Here is a 19,915-nt window from a genome sequence, read left to right on the forward strand (position 1 = left end):
AGTTCCTAAAGCCTGCTGTGCTGTGTGGCTTTTGGCTTCTGGGCTGTACTTCTCTCTCTGCTTGGACCTGTGAAGGCAGGCCAGCTTCTTTTGCCATAAGTTCTATAATAAGTTCATAATAATAATAATAATAATAATAATAATAATAATAATAATAAGTTCTATAATAGAACTTCCCCTGGATCTGTAAGCTTCCATAAATCCCTCCCTCCATGACTGTGCCTGGTCTGGAAGTTCATCTCAATGAACCTGAAGCTGTCTGCTACATCCCCCCACAAAAAAAAAAAAAAAAAAAAGTTAAATCAAATGATGGGGCTGAATGGGTGGCTTAATGGTTAAGGTGCTGGCCTGCAAAGCCAAAGGACCCAGGTTCCACTCCCCCAGGATCCACGTATGCCAGATGCACAAGGTGCCATCTATCCAGCCCCCCACCTTTTCTTTTTTCCTGAGGTAGGGTCTCACTCTAGCCCAGGTTGATCTGGAATTTACTATGCCATCTCAGGGTGGCCTCAAACTCACAGTGATCCTCCTACCTCTGCCTCCCAAGTGTTGGGATTAAAGGTATGCACCACTGGGCCCAGCTAAAATATTTGTAATAAAAAAGAACTACTTGAGGGGATTACCATGGGTTATTGTCTATAATTATGGATGCTGTCAACAAAATAATAAATTTAAAAAAAAATAATTACTTAAAGATACAGAAGCGAGTCTGGCATGCTGGCACATACCTTTGATCCCAGCATTGGAGAGGCTGAGATAGGAGGACTACAATGAGTTCTAGGCTACAGAGTAGGTTCCAGGTCAGCTTGGGTTAAAGTGAGACCATACTTTGGAAAAATAAGTAAAGAGACAGCAGTAGGAACATCCCCAGAAACAAGGGATTAAACAATGTCCAACCAGTGCCTCCCACAATGAGCTATTGGCCAGGGAGAGCCATGAGGTCTCCAAAACAATGCAAGCCATTGCCAAAACACTTGATTACCTGCCAGAGCTAAAAAGGTAAGACCCTATTGCTGAAGACACCACAGGCTGTGGTCACAGGACACTGGAATATGCTGGATCTGAAAGGGGAACTAGCTCCCACCTGACTAGCCTCATGCCGCTGGAGAGCCCTGTGGGAACCCCGGGAGGACAAAGGTCCCAACAGTGTGAGTGAGCAATAGCATGTTCAAGCAGTAGCACGAGTAAGCAAGTGTTGCAGTCAGGTTCACATTGCTGCAGAAGATGAGCAGTTTGTGGGTGTAAAAAAAAGTTTATTTTGTCTTACAGACTCTAGGGGAAGCTCCAAGATGGCATGAGCAGAGGGTGGACATCACCTCCTGCCCAACATCAGATGGACAACAGCAACAGGAGAATATGCCAAACACTGGCAAGAGGAAGCTGGTTATAATACCCATAAGCTCACCCCCAACAATACACTGCATCTAGCAGGCATTAATTCCCAAATAGTCATCAGCTGGGAACCAAGCGTTCAGAATATTTAAGTTTATGGGGGACACCTGAGTCAAACCACCATAGCAGGGGGCCCTGAAGACTATGAAATCAACCAGCAGATCAAGAAGTGCACACTTGAGCAATAACGGTCTCTCACTGTCTCTCTTCTCTCTTCCATCTCTCTCTGCTTGCACATAAAATAATAAAAAAAAATTATGGCTGGAGAGATGGCTTAGCAGTTAAGGCACTTGCCTGCTAAGCATAAGAACCCAGGTTTGATTCTCCAGGTTCCACATAAACCTCAAGCACAAGGTGGTGCATGCGTCTGGAGTTCATTTGCAGTGGCTGGAGGCCCTGGTGTGCCCATTCGCTCTCCCTTTCTCTGTCTCTAATAATTTTTTTTTTTAAATCAAATACTACAGCTCAGTGGGTAGAATGTTTGCTTCTCAATCACAAAAGCTTGGGTTCTCAGGCCAGAAAGATGGCTCAGCAGTTAAAGCATATGCCTGCAAAGCCCTAGGACATGGGTTTGATTCCCCAGTACCTGTGTAAGCCAAATGAACATTTGTGGCTAAAGGCCTTAGTGCACCCGTTCTCTGTTTCCATTCTCTTTCTCTCCCTCAAATAAATAAATTTTAAAAACAAAAAACATGCCAGTTGTGGTGGTACACACCGGTAGGAAATTGCTGAAGACATAGAGGCAGGAGAATCAGGAGTTCGAGGCCGGCCTGGGCTACCCATTAAAAAAAAAAAAAAAACACGGCATGGTGGTGGATGCCTTTAATCTCGGCACTGAGGAGGCAGAGGTAGGAGGATCGCCATGAGTTTGAAGGTACCCTGAGACTATATAGTGAATTCCAGGTCAGCCTGGGCTACAGGGAGACCCTACCTCGGAAAAAAAAGAAAACCAAACCCTTGAGCTCTATTGCTAGCCCCATATATACTGGGTATGCTGACGTATGCCTGTAACCCCAACACTCAGGAGGCAGAGGCAGAGCAAGTTTAAAGCCAGTCTGGTCTACAAAGTGAGTCCCAGGCCAGTCAGGACTATATAGTGAGATCCTGTCTCAAAAAAAAAAAAAAAAAAAGAAAGAAAGAAAGAAAAATTAAGCCCTGGGTCTAATTCCCAATACATTCATTCTCTCTCTCAATCTCTCTCCCAGAGGTGCATATCTGTAATCCCAGAACTCAAGAGGCAGAGCAGGAGGATCAGAAGCTTAGACAGCTGGATAGCCTCTTGTTTTGTTGTTATCGTTTGTTTGTTTTTTTTTTTTTTTGTTTTTGTTTTTGAGGTAGGGTCTCATTCAGGCTGACCTGGAATTCATTCTGTAGTCTCAGGGTGGCTTTGAACTCGTGGCGATCCTCCTACCACTGCCTCCTGAGTGCTGGGAATAAAGGTGTGCACCAACACACCCAGCAGCTTCTTCTATATATAGTGAGTTTGAGGCCAGCGTGAGCTACATGGGACACAATTTTTTAAAAAATAAAATATAAGGCTGAGAATATATCTGATATAACTCAGTGGTGCAACACTTGATCAGCATGCAGAAGATGCTGGTCAATTCCTAGTGCTGAGAGGGTGGGGGAAGAGAGAAAAGAGATAGAAAGAGGTGTCACTATGAGAAAATGAACTGTAGGGCCAGGCATGATGGCTCATGTCTTTAGTCCTTGCACTCAGGAGACAGAGATAGCAAGATCACTATGAGTTCGAGGCCAGTCTGGAACTACAGAGTGAGTTCCAGATCAGACTGGGATAGGGTGAGACCCTACATTGGAAAAAAAAAAAAAAAAGTACAGCTCAAGCAGCAAAATAGTAACAATAATAAACCATTGGAATTCAAAGTTGAACTTTTATTTATTTTTTATTTATTTGCAAGCAGAAAGAGACAGAGGAGATAGAGATTGGCACACCAGGGCCTCTAACCACTGCAAACGAACTCCAGATGTGTGTACCTCCTTGTGCATTTGGCTTACATGGGTCCTGGGGAATTGAACCTGGGTCCTTCGGCTTTGCAGGCAAATGCCTTAACCGCTAAGCCATCCCTCCAGCCCCCAGGGTGAACTTCTAATCCCCTTTACCTGCCTTTCTGACATGCCGCTCATCTCCAGCAATCTTTTCCCATTAGTCTTATGTATGCTGTCTTCACATACTCTCTGCTGTTTGTTCTGTTTAACATGACCATATTTTTCCTGCTGCCGCTGCACACAGTACAGGCAGAATTATTTCCTAATTCCTCCCTGTCTTCTCTTTAAATAGGATTAAGTGCATATTCTCTTTCAAGTACAGTCTCTTTTGATGATTAGATTTCAGAAACAATCCCCAGATGTACTCTCTTGAAGTTCCCTACCTTTGCCTACAACCTTGACAGTAGATAGCTGTGCCTTCATTGAGATGCACTCACTTTTACTTCTTTAATTAGCTACTGCTGTTTTAACCTTCACCAATATCCTTGAAAATGAACAATGTTAGCATGCAGGAGATGCGAAAGACTCCACACACAGGGCAAGGTTCCCAAGTGATGGATTGATTTTTCTGAGGTAGGGTCTTACTAGCCCAAACTGACCTAAAACTCACCCTATAGTACCAGGCTTTGAACTCACAGCGATCCTCCTACCTCTATCTTCTGAGTGCTGGGATTAAAGCCATCTGCTACCAAGCCTTGCTTATTTATTTTTATTATATTTTTTGGAGGTTCCCAGGTTTTCCTGGTAAAAACATTTCATTTTGTTACCTTCTATCCCATTCAAAATGTTGAAACAGCCAGGTGTGGTGGCACACACCTTTAATCCCAGCACTTGGGAGGCAAAGGTAGGAGGATCACCATGTGTTCGGGGCCACCCTGAGACTCCATAGTGAATTCCACGTCAACCTGGGCTACAGTGAGACTCTACCTCGAAAAACCCACCAACCAAAAAACAAACAAGCAAACAACAAAAATGTTCAAACAGGAATTCTCAGCACTTAAAAATCTCTATCACACCTTCCAAGGCTCAGGGTCCACTGTGGAAGAGGTGGCAGAAAGAATGTAAGAGCCAAAGGAAGGGTAGGACTCCTTACAATGTGCTCCTCCAGACACAAAATGGCCTGGATATCCATGACCTCGCAGTGTCTGACCCTACCTACATAAGACCATCAGAATAGGAGGAAAAGATGACGACATCAAAATAAAACAGACTGAGGGGCGAAGGGGAAAGTGAGGGGGGGAGAGAATTACCATAGTTGATTATCTATAATTATGGAAGCTGTCAATAAAAATAAAAAAAAAAATTAACTTAAGTCGGGCATGGTGGTGCACACCTTTAATCCCAGTACTCCAGAGGCAGAGGTATGAGGACTGCCATGAGCTTGAGGCCACCCTCAAACTACATAATGAATTCCAGGTCAGCCTGGGCTAGACTGAGACCCTACTTCAGAAAAAGCAAAAAAACAAACAAACAAAAAAGAGAGAGAGAGAGAAATCAGCCAGGCATGGTGGCACATGCCTTTATTCCCAGTACTCGGGAGGCAGAGGTAGGAGGATCACTGTGAGTTCAAGGCCAGCCTGGGACTACAGGGTGGGTTCCAGGTCAGCTTGAGATAGAGTGAGATTGTACCTGAAAAAAACAAAAAAATGCTGGACTGGAGAGATGGCTTAGCGGTTAAGTGCTTGCCTGTGAAGCCTAAGGACTCCGGGTCGAGGCTCGGTTCCCTAGGTCCCACTTTAGCCAGATGCACAAGGGGGCACACGCGTCTGGAGTTTGTTTGCAGAGGCTGGAAGCCCTGGCATGCCCAGTCTCTCTCTCTCTCTCCCTCTATCTGTCTTTCTCTCTGTGTCTGTCGCTCTCAAATAAATAAAAGAAAAAAAAAAGAAAAAAACAAAAAAATGCTGGGCGTGGTGGTACACGCCTTTACCCAGCACTTGGGAGGCAGAGGTAGGAGGATTGCTGTGAGCTCGAGGCCACCTTGAGACTCCATACTGAATTCCAGGTCAGCCTGGGCTAGAGTGAGACCCTACCTCGAAAAATGAAAAAAAATAAAATAAATATAAATAAATAAATACATCTTTAAATGTTAAAACTTAATTTTAGCATTTACAACATAACATAACCTTCTTTGTCAATAGGAACTAAAAGTACAGTTCCAGAGCTAGGCAAGGTGGTTCATGCCTTTAGTGTAGTACTCAAGAGGCTGAGGTAGAAGCATCACTGTGAGTTTGAGAGCAGCCTTGGGACAGAGTGAGTTCCAGGTCAGCTGGGATGAGACCCTGACTAGAGAAAAAAAGTACAGTTCCAGGGCTGGGAGAATCTCAGTGGTAGTTTCTGTATGCTTGCTCAGTATGTAAGTCTCTGGGTTCCATACCCAGAAAAAAAATGTATAAAGTGTAGTTCCTACCATAAGAGTCTATTCTATTTATGTTTACTATTAAGAGAGATCTTCAAATCACAAAATGAAGACAAAGAGAGGCTTCAGCCCACTTCAGTTCATGTCTAATAACTGTGAAAGTACTGTGAAGATGCTGGGGTTTAAAGGAGGCACATGGTGCTGGGGAGAAATTAATTAGAAATTAAGAACACCTGCTGCTTAAGCATGAGTCTCTTCAGGCTGCAGACTGCCACGTTCAACCCCAAGACCCATCATAAAGAACTGGCAGAACTACACATGTCTGTAACTCCCATTCTGCAAGAAGCTGAGAAAAATTACAGGCGCGTGCTAACTGATGGCAACTCTGGGTTGAGGGAGACTTGTCTACAGACAAGGCTAGAGAGATGGCTCAGCAGCTAAGAGTTCTTCCTGTGCAAGCATGAGGGTCTGAGGCGGCCCGGGAAGACTGCTCCAGTGGCGGCCCTTACCTCCTGCTCAGGCGGCAGTGCGCACTGCTGCACGATGTACTCGACCATCACCTCGCCTCCAGGTTGCTCCAGGTAGCCATGGTGGGCCATGGCACTGATAACCTGTACCACAGCCCGTTTCACCTGCTCAGAACCAAAAGAATGTCAGGAAGAGGCCAGAGTATGGTGAGAAGACAAGAACATCACTCCTTTCCTGACCGACACCTGTGTGCTGCATACACTTGTCCCTGTGTTTACAGCACTCTGCACCCGCTCCTGCAGGCCCTGGTTCAGCCAGTAGCTTTCTAGCTATCTTGTGAATATGTGCAGTAGTGCAAGGTAAGGCCTCTTCCTGCTGTCTCCAAACCTTCTTTCCCTCCTCCCAACCCCTCAGAAGTCACCAGTCTCACGTCCACCAAACTCCATCTTCAAGCCTATGAGAGCAACTCTTCAAAAGCACCTACCCCTCCAGCCTCCTGTACAGTGCCAGCCACCACCTCTTCTCAGCGCTACAATCAGGGAGTCTTCGTGCCAAATATGCCCATCTGCTCTGCCCAGTGCTTAAGTGGCGTCAGGCTATGGGACTGGTTTCCTTCCGAGGTGGCTTCTCTTGTGTGCCACCCACACTTTCTGGAGTCTGTCACTGTCCTGCTTGTTTCACCTTGCCTCCCTCCTGACAGCAATGAGCCCCAGACCTATCGCTATCACCCAGGAACTCCTGGAGGCTCTGAGTCTACATGTCCAGGCCCACCCAATGGCAACTCCAAGTGACACAAAGGCATGGCCAGCCTAATATGGGCCAAATCAGTGACCCCTATCCAGAGTCAGCATCTCCTCCAGCACTCCACTTGCCCTATGGACACTGGCTTCTGCCCCAGCCACATTCTTTGCATTAAGCCCCTCCACCCAGAGGTCTTCTGCCCCCTCCTGAGCATGCCTCTTCTTCCTGGGGTGTCAGGTCAAATACAGGTGCCCCAAGGAAACCCATCCACCTCCTAACCAATGTCATCTCTGAAGACACAACCCATCTGGTGTGGTGGTCTATGGGAACAGGGTGTGTCTGTGTTGTCAGCTAGCTAGCCAGGCTGAGAGTGCATATGCTCATTTGGTATTGCAAATATCACACTGTTTTGTCCTCTGTGAGGAGCTTCAGGTTCCTGCCAGAGGTGTATCAGGAAAAAGTGACTCTGTATATAAAGGTCTGTGGACTGTGCTTGGGGTCCAAGTCAGAGCTTATGAAGAAGTATGGTCAGACACAAGGAGAGACTGATGCCAACACAAGGCTGCTGCAGCACACACAGTGGTCCAAGTCTCTGCTGCCTCCAAGCAACAGGTCTTGCCCAATACAACAGTATTCGGCTATCAGGGACTGGGAAGGAAGACCCAAAGAAGACTGTGACCTCCTTCCTAGGTTTCTGGGAGGTCATCAGAAGCCTCTGGGATGCACTACCTGGTAAGAACGTCCACTGGCCTGGGCCTCCCCACCACAATCAAAGGGCATGATTCAGGTGGGGCCTTCAGGCCTTGTGGCATGGTTATGCTCCAGTGGGGCTGGAAGCTGGGCAGCCAAGCAGGTTCACAGGACAGGGCTGCAGTGAAGGCTCAAGAAACCAAAGCTGCCAGAGGTGGTGGTGCATGCCTTTAATCCCAGCACTTAGGAGGCAGAGGTAGGAGGATTGCCGTGAGTTCGAGGCCACCCTGAGACTACATAGTGAATTCCAGGTCAGCCTGGGCTAGAGTGAGACCCTACCTCAAAAAAAAAAAAAGAAACCAAAGCCGAGGAGTGACTCTGATTTGCAGTGCTCCAGCGTGTGGTCACACATTGCCGCTTGGGACGCAACACTACCTTATCCTTCCTCCCAAAAAGGCAATAGGATGGGAAGCTGTGGATTTGGGCTCTCCTGGACTTTGTTCCACAGGCTGTTCCCCAGTTGAAGTTATATATATACTGTTTTGTTTTTGAGGCGAGGTCTGATTATGTAGCTCACGATGGCCTTGAACTCATGATCCTCCTACCTTAGCCTCCCAAGTGCTGGGATTATAGGTATGCACTACAACACCTGGCTGATTTTAACTGACATCTTTTCCTTGTAATAAACTAATAGTGAATGCAACAGGTCTGTGTTCTCTGAATCCTTCTAGTGAACGACTGAACCTCAGGGTAGTACTAGTCCCCCCTAGGTCTATGACAGGTGCCAGCGATGAGGTGGTCTTGGGGACTATCCAGCAACATCATGCCTGGTTAACTATGTCAAGAGCACAAAGCGGGCAGGTGCGGTGTTACCTTGGTGTTGGTGTCCAGGAGAGGAAGCCTCATGGAAGACAGGATAAAGGGTTTCTTCGCTTCCATGTGAGCAGCTGCAAGAAACACGACCCTCAGTTCCTGCTTACCAAGACCAGTCATCCTGCGCACCTCCACCTGGAGTCCAGGCCTCAGGTGATCTGGTCCTCGTGTGGGAGGGGTCAAGGCATAAGCCCACTGCTCTGAAGGAGACAATTTTCCCCTGAAATAACATTGTTTTACCCAATTAAAAACCTAAGAGGGCCGGGTGTGGTGGCACACACCTTTAATCCCAGCACTCGGGAAGCAGAGGTAGAAGGATCACCATGAGTTCAAGGCCACCCTGAGACTATATAGTGAATTCCAGGTCAGCCTGGGCTGGAGTGAGACCCTACTTTGAAAAAAAACAAACAGAAAAAAATAATTAACTAAGGGGCTGGAGAGATTGCTCAGTGGTTAAAGTTGATTGTTTACAAAGCCTGATGGTCTGGGTTAGATTCCCCAGTAACCATATAAAACTAGATGCACAAAGTGGTGCGTGAGTCTGGAGTTCATTTGCTGCAGCAGGAATCTGTAAGGCTCCCATTCTCTCTTTCTCTAATAAATATTTTTAAAATTTATTTTTTAAAAAAGAATTATCTAGGGAAACATGAACCTAGTTAGTTACATTCCAATGTTGAACTTTGGAATGAGGAAAAAAAAAAAAAAACACCAGCACCAACAATTCCATGTTCCATGTACAGGGTTAGGGAGATGCTCAGTTGGCAAAGTATTTGCCATGCAAGCATGAGGTCCTGAATTCAGATTCCCAGCACCCACATAAATACTGGGCATGTGTGGTACATGCCTATATTCCCAGTGCTGGAGAAGCAGAGACGAGAATTTCTGAAGCTTGCTGGTTAGTTATTTAGTGGGATCAGTGAGCTCCAGGCTTGGTGGTAAGAGACCGTCAGAAGAATAAAGTGGCGAGGGCTGGAGAGATGGCTCAGCAGTTAAAGCACTTGCCCTACGAAGCCTAAGGACCCAGGTTCAATTCTCCAGAGCCCATATAAGCCAGATGCACAGGGTGGTGCTCTCTGTCTCTCTCACATGCTCTTTTAAATAAATAAAATATTTTTAAAAAAACAATAAAGTGGCAAGTAATAGAACAAGATACCAAACATTGGCTTCTGTCCATCACATGCACGCAGACATGAATGTCCACTGTCCACACACATATGGGGTGCATACACACATGCACTCATATATACGCCACAAACAAAAGGAATTCCTGAGCCGGGTGTGGTGGTGCACACATTTAAAACCAGCACTGGAGCTGGGCGTGGTGGCACATACCTTTAATCCCAGCACTTGGGAGGCAGAGGTGGGATAGGATCATAAGTTCAAGGCCACCCTGAGACTACATGGTTAATTCCAGGTCAGCCTGGACCACAGTGAGACCCTACCTCAAAAAACCAAAGTGGAAAAAAAAAAAAAAACAGCACTGGGGAGGCAGAAGTAGGAGGATCACTATGAGTCTGAGGCCAACATGGGACTATACAGTGAATTCCAGGTCACTCTGGGATAGAGTGAGACCCTACCTCAAAAAAAAACCAAAATAATAATAATAATAAAAATAAAGGAATTCCTTTCAGTGCCTTGGGCCACTACTCAGATGAGCCCCAGGCAAGGAGTTCTACCTTTCTCAATTACTTATCTTTTTCTGTTGTGGTTGTTTTACTACACCTGGCTTCCCAATTAAGCTACCCAATGTGGCCCACTGTCACTGTTTTCTAACCCCTGTAAGAGGACAGGAATGAGATTCACCAAAAACACAAACCAACATGTAAAATGTGATTACCTTTGTCAAGCTTATTGTTGGTCAATTAAACTAGCCTTTAAAACAGGAGTAATCTAGGCGTGGGATCATGGTGAGTTCAAGGCCAGCCTGGACCTACGTGATGAATGCCAGGCCACCCTGGGCTACAGCAAGACCCTACTTCAGGCAGGGGGCGGGGGCGGGGGGAACTTAGTGCTGAGGTGTTCACAGCCACAGATCATTTGCCCAGCATGTAAGAGGCCCTGAGCTCGATCTCCAAACTAATAATACGATGAAGAACAATTCAAAACAGCATGTTTTCTGCTAAAAGACAACATCCTGCATGGCACCAACCCATGCGGACGGCCAGCCTGCATGAGTAGAGGGCTCTCTCACCGGCTGAATTTATGATGTGCCTCAGGATCTGCAGGGTGCCCACACGGAGCCTCTCATTGCTGGTGTCCAGCTTGGGCAGCAAGAAGGCCAGCAGGCGGTCAGGTGAACAGCAGGCTGCAGAGCAACACACATGTCAGGCACTGCTTATTCCAACCTGCACCTCAAGCTCCCCAGTTTCAGGCTGTCCACAGCATGCCAGCACCAAGGAGAAGGGCAAAGACTCACTGTAGGAGTATAGGAAGCTGGGGCTTCCTGGCCAGTTAGCCTCGCTCTGAGGCCTCCTTACAAGGCCCTCTCAGGGGAAGGGCTGGAGCACAGGCAACCTTGCTTATAGGATCAGCATCACCAAGAGCATCGAAGACTCACACTTGGGGCCTCAAGGGCTCCCGTGAGCGTTCCAGCTTCTCAAACTCATGGGGATCCCTCTGGTACTCCCCTGCCTCTAGACTGGTCTGCAGCTGAGGAGTAACTTCTGAGCATTTAGGACCCCCCCCCCGCAATCTTGTGCAGGTTTCCAATGGAAGCCACCTGGACAGTGACCATGGTGGGTTCATTCAAGTTTGTGGACCAATGTCACTGACAGTGAAGGCTGACCTAAGTATCTATCAGACTTGCTATCCTTTCACCCACCACACCCTGGACCAGCTGGGCCAGTCCCCAACCTTCCCTCTCTCTAGCCTTCAGGTAGGAGTCTGATGCTATTGACCCCAAGCAGCTGGCAGGTCATAAGCCTCTGCCTCAGCCTCAGGCTGACAAGCAGACTTAAAACAGATGCGGGCACCAGGGACAGAGGTGGCAGAACAGGCCTCTGCTGTCCAAGACCACCAGGTTCCAGAGGAATACTGACAGATGATGGCACCTCTGGCTGGAGTCAGGTATGGCCAGACCAACAACCACTGCCATGCAGCCACATGCTGACCAGGGTCCAGAACAAGAAGTGCAAAGAAGCAGGCTATGGATGAAGGGCAAGAATGGAGTATCTGGATTATGAAGCAGAAGACTCCAGAAGGACAAGGGCAGGGCCAAACTATGCATCCCCATAGAGATGAGGAATTTGGGGCTGCAGCTGGGACCCAGACTCTGTCTGTGGCCTAGACTCTCCTCACCCCTGGTCACATGGCCACCATTATCCTCTACATGGAAGAGGACAACTGGCCCAGACATCAGGCCAGCGCCACTCACCCAGCACTGTGAAGCAGCGTAGCACCTCCTTCTGGCTGCTCATCACCAAGGGGCTTGAGGACTCCACAGGCACACAAATCTGCTCAAGGAAACAGGACAGACTAGGGTAAGTGTTCCTCCTCATGGAGAGACAGGACGGAGAATCTGCCTCTCCTGGACAGGTGCTTGTTTTGTTGTTATTTTAGGGTGTTTTTTGGGGGGAGGGTTGTTACTGTTTTTGCTTTTATTTATTTATTATTATTATTATTTTCATATTTTGAGGCTGACCTGGAATTCACTATGTAGTCTCAAGGTGGCCTCAAACTCATAGCAATCCTACCTCTGCCTTCCGAGTGCTGGGATTAAAGGCATGCGCTGGGATTAAAGGCTTGTTGGGTTATTTTTAGTATCTTATTATTTATTTATTTATTTGAGAGAAAAAAGCAGAGAGAGAGAGAGAGAGAGAGAGAATTGGCATGCCAGGGCCTCTAGCCACTGAAAATGAACTCCAGATATAGGCACTACCTTCTGCATCTGGTTTATGTGGGTCCTGGAGAATCAAACCTGGGTCTTTTGGCTTTGCAGCCATGTGCCTTAACCACTAAGTCATCTCTCCAGCCCATGCTTCTGGTCTTTTGAGACAGGGTCTCATTATGTAGCCCAGGCTGGCCTTGAACTCACAATCCTCCTACCTTGGTTTCACTAGCTGCTAGGATTACAGGTGTGTCCTAACACTTGACAATGCTGAGCATTAAAGCCCTACTAAATTCATTGTTGGTGCTAATTTTAAGTTCTTTTAAGTTCCTGCTGTAAGCTCTTTCTGTGTTCCTTTTCCTACAAATAAGCAAAAGATGTTGAAAGGATGAGGCTGCCTAACTAGCAGCAAGCTGTTAGACTGTTCTTTGCTGCCCTCACTGCCTGATCAAAAGGACTGCCAGTGTGACAGCCAGCCTGCTACCCTTGCCAGCACCAGCCTTTGTGAGCACTCCCAATACCTAGAAGAAACCACACAACTACAGATGCTATTGTAGCTCCCAAAGCTGTGGCCCCAACTTCTCCTGTCAGTTTGCACTGGATGTTCTATAATAAACTCTAGATGATACTGCAACCATTTCCACCTGGACCACAGAGGAAACATGGCCCCTGGTGGCCCACCACAGGAACTGCTATGACCAGTACTAAAGGGTCATGGTGGGATTGTGCCCACGGCTCTCCACTGGCTATCAATGTAGGATGATCTGGCTGCTGGACTCTGATGAATCAGCTGGGAGACACCCAAATGGTCTGCCCCACATCCCAACATGAAACCCAGTGAATGATTCTCTTGGGGCAAGGAAGACAGCTCAGCAGTTAAAGGCATGTAAAGTCAGATGCTCAAAGAGGTGCATGCATCTGGAGTTCACTGGCAAGGAGCAAAGGTCCTAGTGCACATTTTCTCTCTCTCTCAAATAAGTAAATAAAAATATTTTTAAAATCTTAAGGTTTCAAGTCAGCCTGATGGCACCTTAGCACTATACCTGAAAGTCTCTTTATTTTATTTATGTCATTTTATTTTTGGTTTTTGGTATTTGTTTTGTTTTTTGTTTTTTTTGCCCAACCTTATTTTTTTTTAATTTTTTAAAATATATTTTATTTATTTATTTATTTGAGAGAAGAAGGCACAGGAGGGTAATGGGCGCACCAGGGCCTCCAGCCACTGCAAATGAATTCCAGATTCATGTGCTCCCTTGTGCATCTGGCTAATGTGGGTCCTGGAGAGTTGAACTAGGATCCTTTGGCTTTGTAGACAAATGCCTTAACTGCTAAGGCATCTCCATAGTCCCAACCCAGTTTATTTTTTGACAGGGTCGTTTTGGCTTGCAGATGTGTGTGTGTGTGCCAGAAGTTGACAATCAGGTATCTTCCTCAATAGTTCTCCATTTTATTTTATTTTTTCTTCAAAATGTGAGCCCAGGTTGTCCTTGATTTCCTAATCCTCCTGCCTCTTCTTCTTCAGCAATTCCCTACAGGTGTGTGCCACCACAACTCTCTCCATCTTATTTATTTTTATTTTTTTAAATTTATTTGAGAGAGAGAAAGGGCGGGGAGAAAATGGGCACACGAGGGCCTCCAGCCACTGCAAACGAATTCCAGATGCATGCACCCCCTTGTGCATCTGGCTAATGTGGGTCCTGGAGAATTGAACCAGGATCCTTTGGCTTTGCAGGCAAATGCCTTAACCACTAAGCCATCTTTCCAGCCCCCTTCATCTTATTTTTTTTATCAATATTTTTACTTATTTGAGAGAGAGAGAGAGAGAGAATATGAATATGGGCACACAAGGGCCTTCTGCCACTATCTCCAGGTGTCTGCAGCACTTTGTGCATCTGATTTGTATATGGGTACTGGGGAATTGAACCTGGGCCATCAGGCTTTGCAAACAGGCACCTTTAAATAAAGTATTTATTTATTCGAGAGAGGCACACCAGGTCCTCTAGCCACTGCAAACAAACTCCAGACACATGCACCACCAACTGTGTCTGGCTTATGTGGGTATTGGGGAATCAAACCTGGGTCCTTAGGCCTCACAGGCAAGCGCCTTAAATATTAAGCCATCTCTCCAGCCTAGCAAGTGCCTTTAACCACTCAGCCATCTCTCCAGCCCCCTCCATCTTATTTTTTGAGTTTCTCACTGAACCTGAAGCTCACCATTTTGCCTAGAGTAGCCAGCCAGTAAGCCCCAGGGATCCTCTTGTTTCTGCCTCCCGATGGCTGGGATTACAGGTGCACAGTGCCACACGTGCCTACTGAGACAGGGTCTTGCTATGTAGACTAGGCTGGCTTGGAGTGCATAATATAACTCAGGCTGACCCCAAAGTCACAGCAATCCTGATGCCTTAGCTTCTTGAGTGCTGGATTTACAGGTGTGAGCCACTGTACCAGACTACATTATTTGCAAATAGCTGTAATTTGTCTTTATTTTCATTTTCATTGCTGAAATAAACTATGCTTATGGATTAAAAAAAAATCTCAAGGTTTCTTTTTGTTTTATTTTTGGTTTTTCACCTTTCCTGAACTTCCAGGTCCATACTCTGGTAAGCCCAGTAGGCTGAGATGAAAAATAAAACATAAATAAACTTAATTAATAAATAAATAAATATTCTCTTAAACATGGACCTAGCTGTTAATGAAAGCAGCAGTACAGACAGCATGATGAACCAGTAATGCAGCAGCAACAGCAGCGGTAAGTGAGCCATCGGCAGGCCGAGCTGCAAAAGTGGCACGACAGCTAGCTGCCTGACAGCTGAAAGGAGAGGCTGTTGAACAGCTGGAGAGGGTGGCCAGGACAGGAACGGGGGGCTAGCAAGCCTTTGTTGGCAAAAGGTCTCAGACCCCCAGCCTAGGAGATGTAACACGGCTGCTGGCTGCTGAACCATGACCTCCTAGGCCTACCCGAGAACTTGAGCACTTACAGAGCTCCTTGAGGCCAGCACCAGAGCGGTAACACCAGAGCGTGCCGCGTATCGCCGTTTCTGTGTGCCTGCTGTGCAGCCACTGCAGGCTGTGAACACTGTCAAAGAGCCAGGTACGATGGCACACACCTCTAATCCCAACACTGAGACAGCGTCAAGGAGGACCACTGCAAGTTCAAGGCCAGGCTGAGCGATATAGGGCAACTCTATGACAAAAATCTGGAAGGGGAGCCAGGCACAGTGGTGCACGCCTTTAATCTCAGCATTTGGGAGGATCACCATGAGTTCAAGGCCACCCTGAGACTACATAGTGAATTCCAGGTCAGCCTGAGCTAGACTGAGACCTTACCTTAAAAAATCAAATCATACCCCCAAAAAAATCTGGGAGGGAGGGTTGGGAAGAAGGAAGGAAGAGTAGGAGGGAGGAAAGAAAATTTAAAAACTATCAAAGACCAGAACTTGAAGAGCTTCTCCTTGCCCACTCACAATTTCTACCTGGGTAGAACAAAAAGATCCCCGCCAGCTAAATGGTAACAGAAGGACATCTGTCCTTGCAAGACCCTGGGCAGAGCAGTGGGCTCAGTGTTGCAGCCAATCTCTCCCTATTCCTTTGTTACCCAGGAGAGCGATGCCCATGTTCTGGCTGTAAGACACATGTACCTGTCATCAGTAATTCAGAGTCCAGCTCTAGCTCCTTGCAGTTGAGGAAGGGGGAGTGGAGAGACAGCACCACATGAACACACAGCTGGCTTGAAGCCTCAAGGGAACAGACCTGGCCTCCTTTTATTCAGCCACAGAAAACACCCAAAAGAATAAAGAAAGGATCACTTCCTACTGCCTGGTATGAACACAGAGGTCACAGGCTAGACCCCATTGTCTAAAAAAAAACCTCACTGGGAATCTAGAATCCATTCATTTGGAAAAGAAGGCAGGCCAGGCATGGTGGCACATAATCCCAGCACTCAGGAGGCACTACAGTGTGAGTTCCAGGTTAGCCTGGGCTACAGTGAGATCCTACCCCAAAAATACAAAAATTAGAGCCGGGCGTGGTGGTGCACGCTTTTAATCCCAGCACTCGGGAGGCAGAGGTAGGAGGATCTGTGAGAGTTCGAGGCCACCCTGAGACTACATAGTGAATTCCAGGTCAGCCTGAGCCAGAGTGAGGCCCTACCTCGAAACCCCCCCCAAAAATACAAAAATTAAGAATAAAAAAATAATTGATCTGGGAGTATTGCAAAGGACTTGATTAGCACTGGCAGGCCAAGGGTTCCATCCGTACCATGGCAAAACAAAACCTAAAAACACCTGAGACTCCACGGTGTCTCATGCTGAAGCTATCTCCCCAGTAACCCAACGTGAGCTCCAGGAGTGATGTCTGGATGAAGGCCGCACACAGAGGAAAGCCCGTCATATGAGTCTCAGGAGGTGGCCAACAGCCAGACCACACCTCACTGGGACAATGGCAGCTTCTAGAGAACTGGGACAAGGGGGAGGAGATGGAGGGCTAGCTAGCCCCAACTCAGCTTGAGGTTCCTGGGATCTCAGCTATTTCTACGTCTCGTCATAATCACTGTGCAAGCCAGCTACCACATCCTGGGGACACACAGAGCCCTAGAGGGTAACTCCTGAGTTCGAGGCCAGCCTGGGCTAGAGTGAGACCCTACCTCAAATAAATAAATTGTGTGTGTGTGTTTGTGTAGGCACACCAAAGCCTCTTGCTGCTACAAACAAATGTGTGTGCAGCTTGGTATGGGTGGGGTTTGGGGAAATAAACCCAGGCCAGCAGACTTTATAAGCAAGCATCTAACTGCTGACCCATCACTACAGCCTCTTCATTTTAAAAAATATATATATATTTATTTATTTGCAAGAGAGAAAGAGGCAGAGAGAGAGGGAGAGAATGGGTGCACCAGGGCCTCCAGCCGCTGCAAACAAACTCCAGATGCATGTGCCACCTTGTGCATCTGGCTTACATGGGTACTGGGGAATTGAACCGAGGTCCTTTGGCTTTGCAGGCAAGTGCTTTAACTGATAAGCCACCTCTCCAGCTCCTCTCCATTTATTTATTGGCTTATTCAAGTTCTTGATTTCTCTTCCTAACAATTTTGACATTTTGTAGGAATGTGTTCATGTCATATAGTTTTTGTGTATAGTGTGTATGCATCTATTTGTATGTGTACAGGTGAAGGTGTGTGGAGGTTAGACAGTGACGCTGGGTGTCTTCCTCAGTTGCTCTCCATCTTACTGTTTCAGACAGAGTTTCTCACTGAACCTACAGCTCAAATTCAGCTAGACTAGCCAGCCAGTGAATTCCAGGTATTTCCTGTTTCTGCCTCCCTAGTGCTGGGATCACAGGCTTATGTCACCACACCAAACATTTTGTGTGTGTACTGGTGATCCAAACTCAGGTCTTCGTGCTTGCACAGCAAGGAATTTACCTACTGAGCCATCTCTACAGCCCTCATACAGTTTTTATTGTAACATGACTGTTCATAATACTGTCACTATTTTTTAAATATCTGTTATAGCCCATCTTTCCATTTCTAGAACTTAGGACATGCTCATTCCATGACCATGTGACTGAACCACCCACCCCACCCCATGCTCCCTGCACCCACATCAGCAACCTCACTGAGGAGTCCACTCCCCAGCGTGCTGCCACCCCAAACACCCCTCCCCCAGCCTACCTGGGAATGAAGCGCCACCAGGAGGACATCAAGCTGAACGTCCAGCGTGCGACTGCTCACACTCACTGCTGCCTCCAGGATCTGGCCCAGGCTCTGCTCCAGGTAGGGAGATGGTTGCAGATCACTTCCTGTCCCCTTACAGGAAAGTGGGACCCCAGAGCAGACCCAGACCCAGGAGAGGGTGTATTTGAGGAGGGTTAGATTAGGGCGCTACACCTTTACCTCCAGAATTTGGGGGAGTTAAGCGAGGTGATTCCTAGATCAGAGATCCCTACAGCAGGAGAAAAGCAAGTTCCCAGCCTCCTCACTGGTGTGGGGGGGGAGCACTCCCTTCACACACCCCCAATCCTGTCAGGGCTGCTCTATACAGTCTTATCTAAGGGGCTTAGTGTTGTATTCTTCCTGCCTGTACCTTGGATATTTGGAAGGTCTCTGCATGCTTCTTGTAGAGGCCAAGGACTCCAGGGAGGAGCTTGGGAAGCTGTTCCTCCAACTTCTCACTGGGCAACAGGTGACTCATGGGCCCCAGAGCTGACACCACTGCAAGGCGGAGCTGAAGAGACAGGGCAGGCCTCCTGTCTGCTCAAGGCCGAGCCGGTCATAGAGGAAACGTCAGGGAACTGGGAGGTCTTAGCAGGACTTGGAAGCAAGCCTGGTGTCTGGAGGTCAGAGTGCAGCTGTGGGTTGACCACAGTGAGAGCATGGCAGTAGCCAGGTCTCGAGGAACCAAGTGTCCCATCAGCATGGAGCCTCAGGCAGAGGGAGTGGGAGGCACAGGGAAACCACAGTGATTAACCTAGAGATCACACACCCTCAGTAACAGGATAAGCTCTAGAGTGGGTTGGCTGTAGTCACCTGTGGGAACTCTCAGACAAGGCCTTTCATCACCTCCCTGAGAGCAGGGCCCTGGGCAAAGGACTCTTCCCTTCTCAGGAAGATCCTGACAGAGTGACAGCAGAGGTAGGAGGACTGTACCTTGGCATCTCGGCTCTGCAGCCAGTGGTGGAAAAGAATGTCGTAGGCACCAACGATGTCAGCAGCAAAAGTGTCCTTCCTGACCGTTGGGTCTGGAGCTTGGTCCAGGTTGGCCAGGTACTCCAGAGTACTCTCGCTGAAGTGCTGCAGGGCTGTGATAGCCCCACATGAGCAGCTGAAGGCATGGGCCCAACAAAACCCCAAAACAGCCTACACAGTGCCCACACCAGCACCCTGGCCAAGCAGGGACCCCAGGATGATAACAGGGTAAACACAGTTCTCCCCAAACCCACGTCCTCTCTGAAAGCTCAGATACAGCCTTCTGCAGAAGGAGGGTAGCTACAGGTGTAATTGTCAGAGTAAGGTCACATAAAAGAAAGTTACCCTAAGCCTGACAGGACAGCGACCCTGAGAACCAAAGAGGTAGGGAGAAGACAGCTGTGCATGAGCTGTGTGTGACACAGAATGGAGAGTGGGCCAAAGCTGAATACCCAGGACCCACAGCACCGGCAGGTACAGGCAAGGTGAGGGATATATCCTCCCTCTGAGGCCCTCTGAAGCCAACCCACGAACAACCTGATCCAACCTCCCTAAAATAACCCTGCCTGTGAGTGCCCTGGAGACAAAAGGAGGCAACACTGAGCACCGTCCCCCAGGCTCAGGCTACACTGTCAGAGCTGCCAGACCCAGGTGGGCAATTGCAGGGCTGTCAACTGGGCTGTGGCCTGGGACCGATAGCTGATGCAACAGAGGCTTTGAATGGCTATGGATAGTCAGGTGAGAGTCCAGGAAAGCCACAGGCCCAGGAACCATGGCTGTACACTGGAGTACAAGACATGTGCCTGGTCCTGGACCAAGAGAGACTTCAGAGGCACCAAGAGGAGCCATTGAAGCAGGACCGTCTTTGGTTTCTATGTTCTGA

The 19,915-nt window shown here is 47.7% G+C and overlaps 1 protein-coding gene across 10 annotated transcripts in view; it reads right to left on the reverse strand.

Moving 5' to 3' along the window:
- The window catches only part of Mroh1 (maestro heat like repeat family member 1), an 80,883-nt gene that overhangs the window by 45,649 nt on the left and 15,319 nt on the right, over positions 1 to 19,915 (reverse strand). For all 10 annotated transcript variants that reach the window (XM_045143250.1, XM_045143253.1, XM_045143252.1 and 7 more), the window contains 7 exons: positions 18,994 to 19,145; positions 18,431 to 18,571; positions 18,019 to 18,111; positions 11,901 to 11,979; positions 10,719 to 10,832; positions 8,528 to 8,601; positions 6,265 to 6,387 (listed from right to left, as the gene is read on the reverse strand). In XM_045143250.1, coding sequence (XP_044999185.1) covers positions 6,265 to 6,387; positions 8,528 to 8,601; positions 10,719 to 10,832; positions 11,901 to 11,979; positions 18,019 to 18,111; positions 18,431 to 18,571; positions 18,994 to 19,145 — 776 coding nt within the window. The remainder of the gene's footprint in view (positions 1 to 6,264; positions 6,388 to 8,527; positions 8,602 to 10,718; positions 10,833 to 11,900; positions 11,980 to 18,018; positions 18,112 to 18,430; positions 18,572 to 18,993; positions 19,146 to 19,915) is intronic.

The sequence above is a fragment of the Jaculus jaculus genome, chromosome 2, assembly GCF_020740685.1.
Source record: "Jaculus jaculus isolate mJacJac1 chromosome 2, mJacJac1.mat.Y.cur, whole genome shotgun sequence".
Lineage (NCBI taxonomy): Eukaryota > Metazoa > Chordata > Mammalia > Rodentia > Dipodidae > Jaculus > Jaculus jaculus.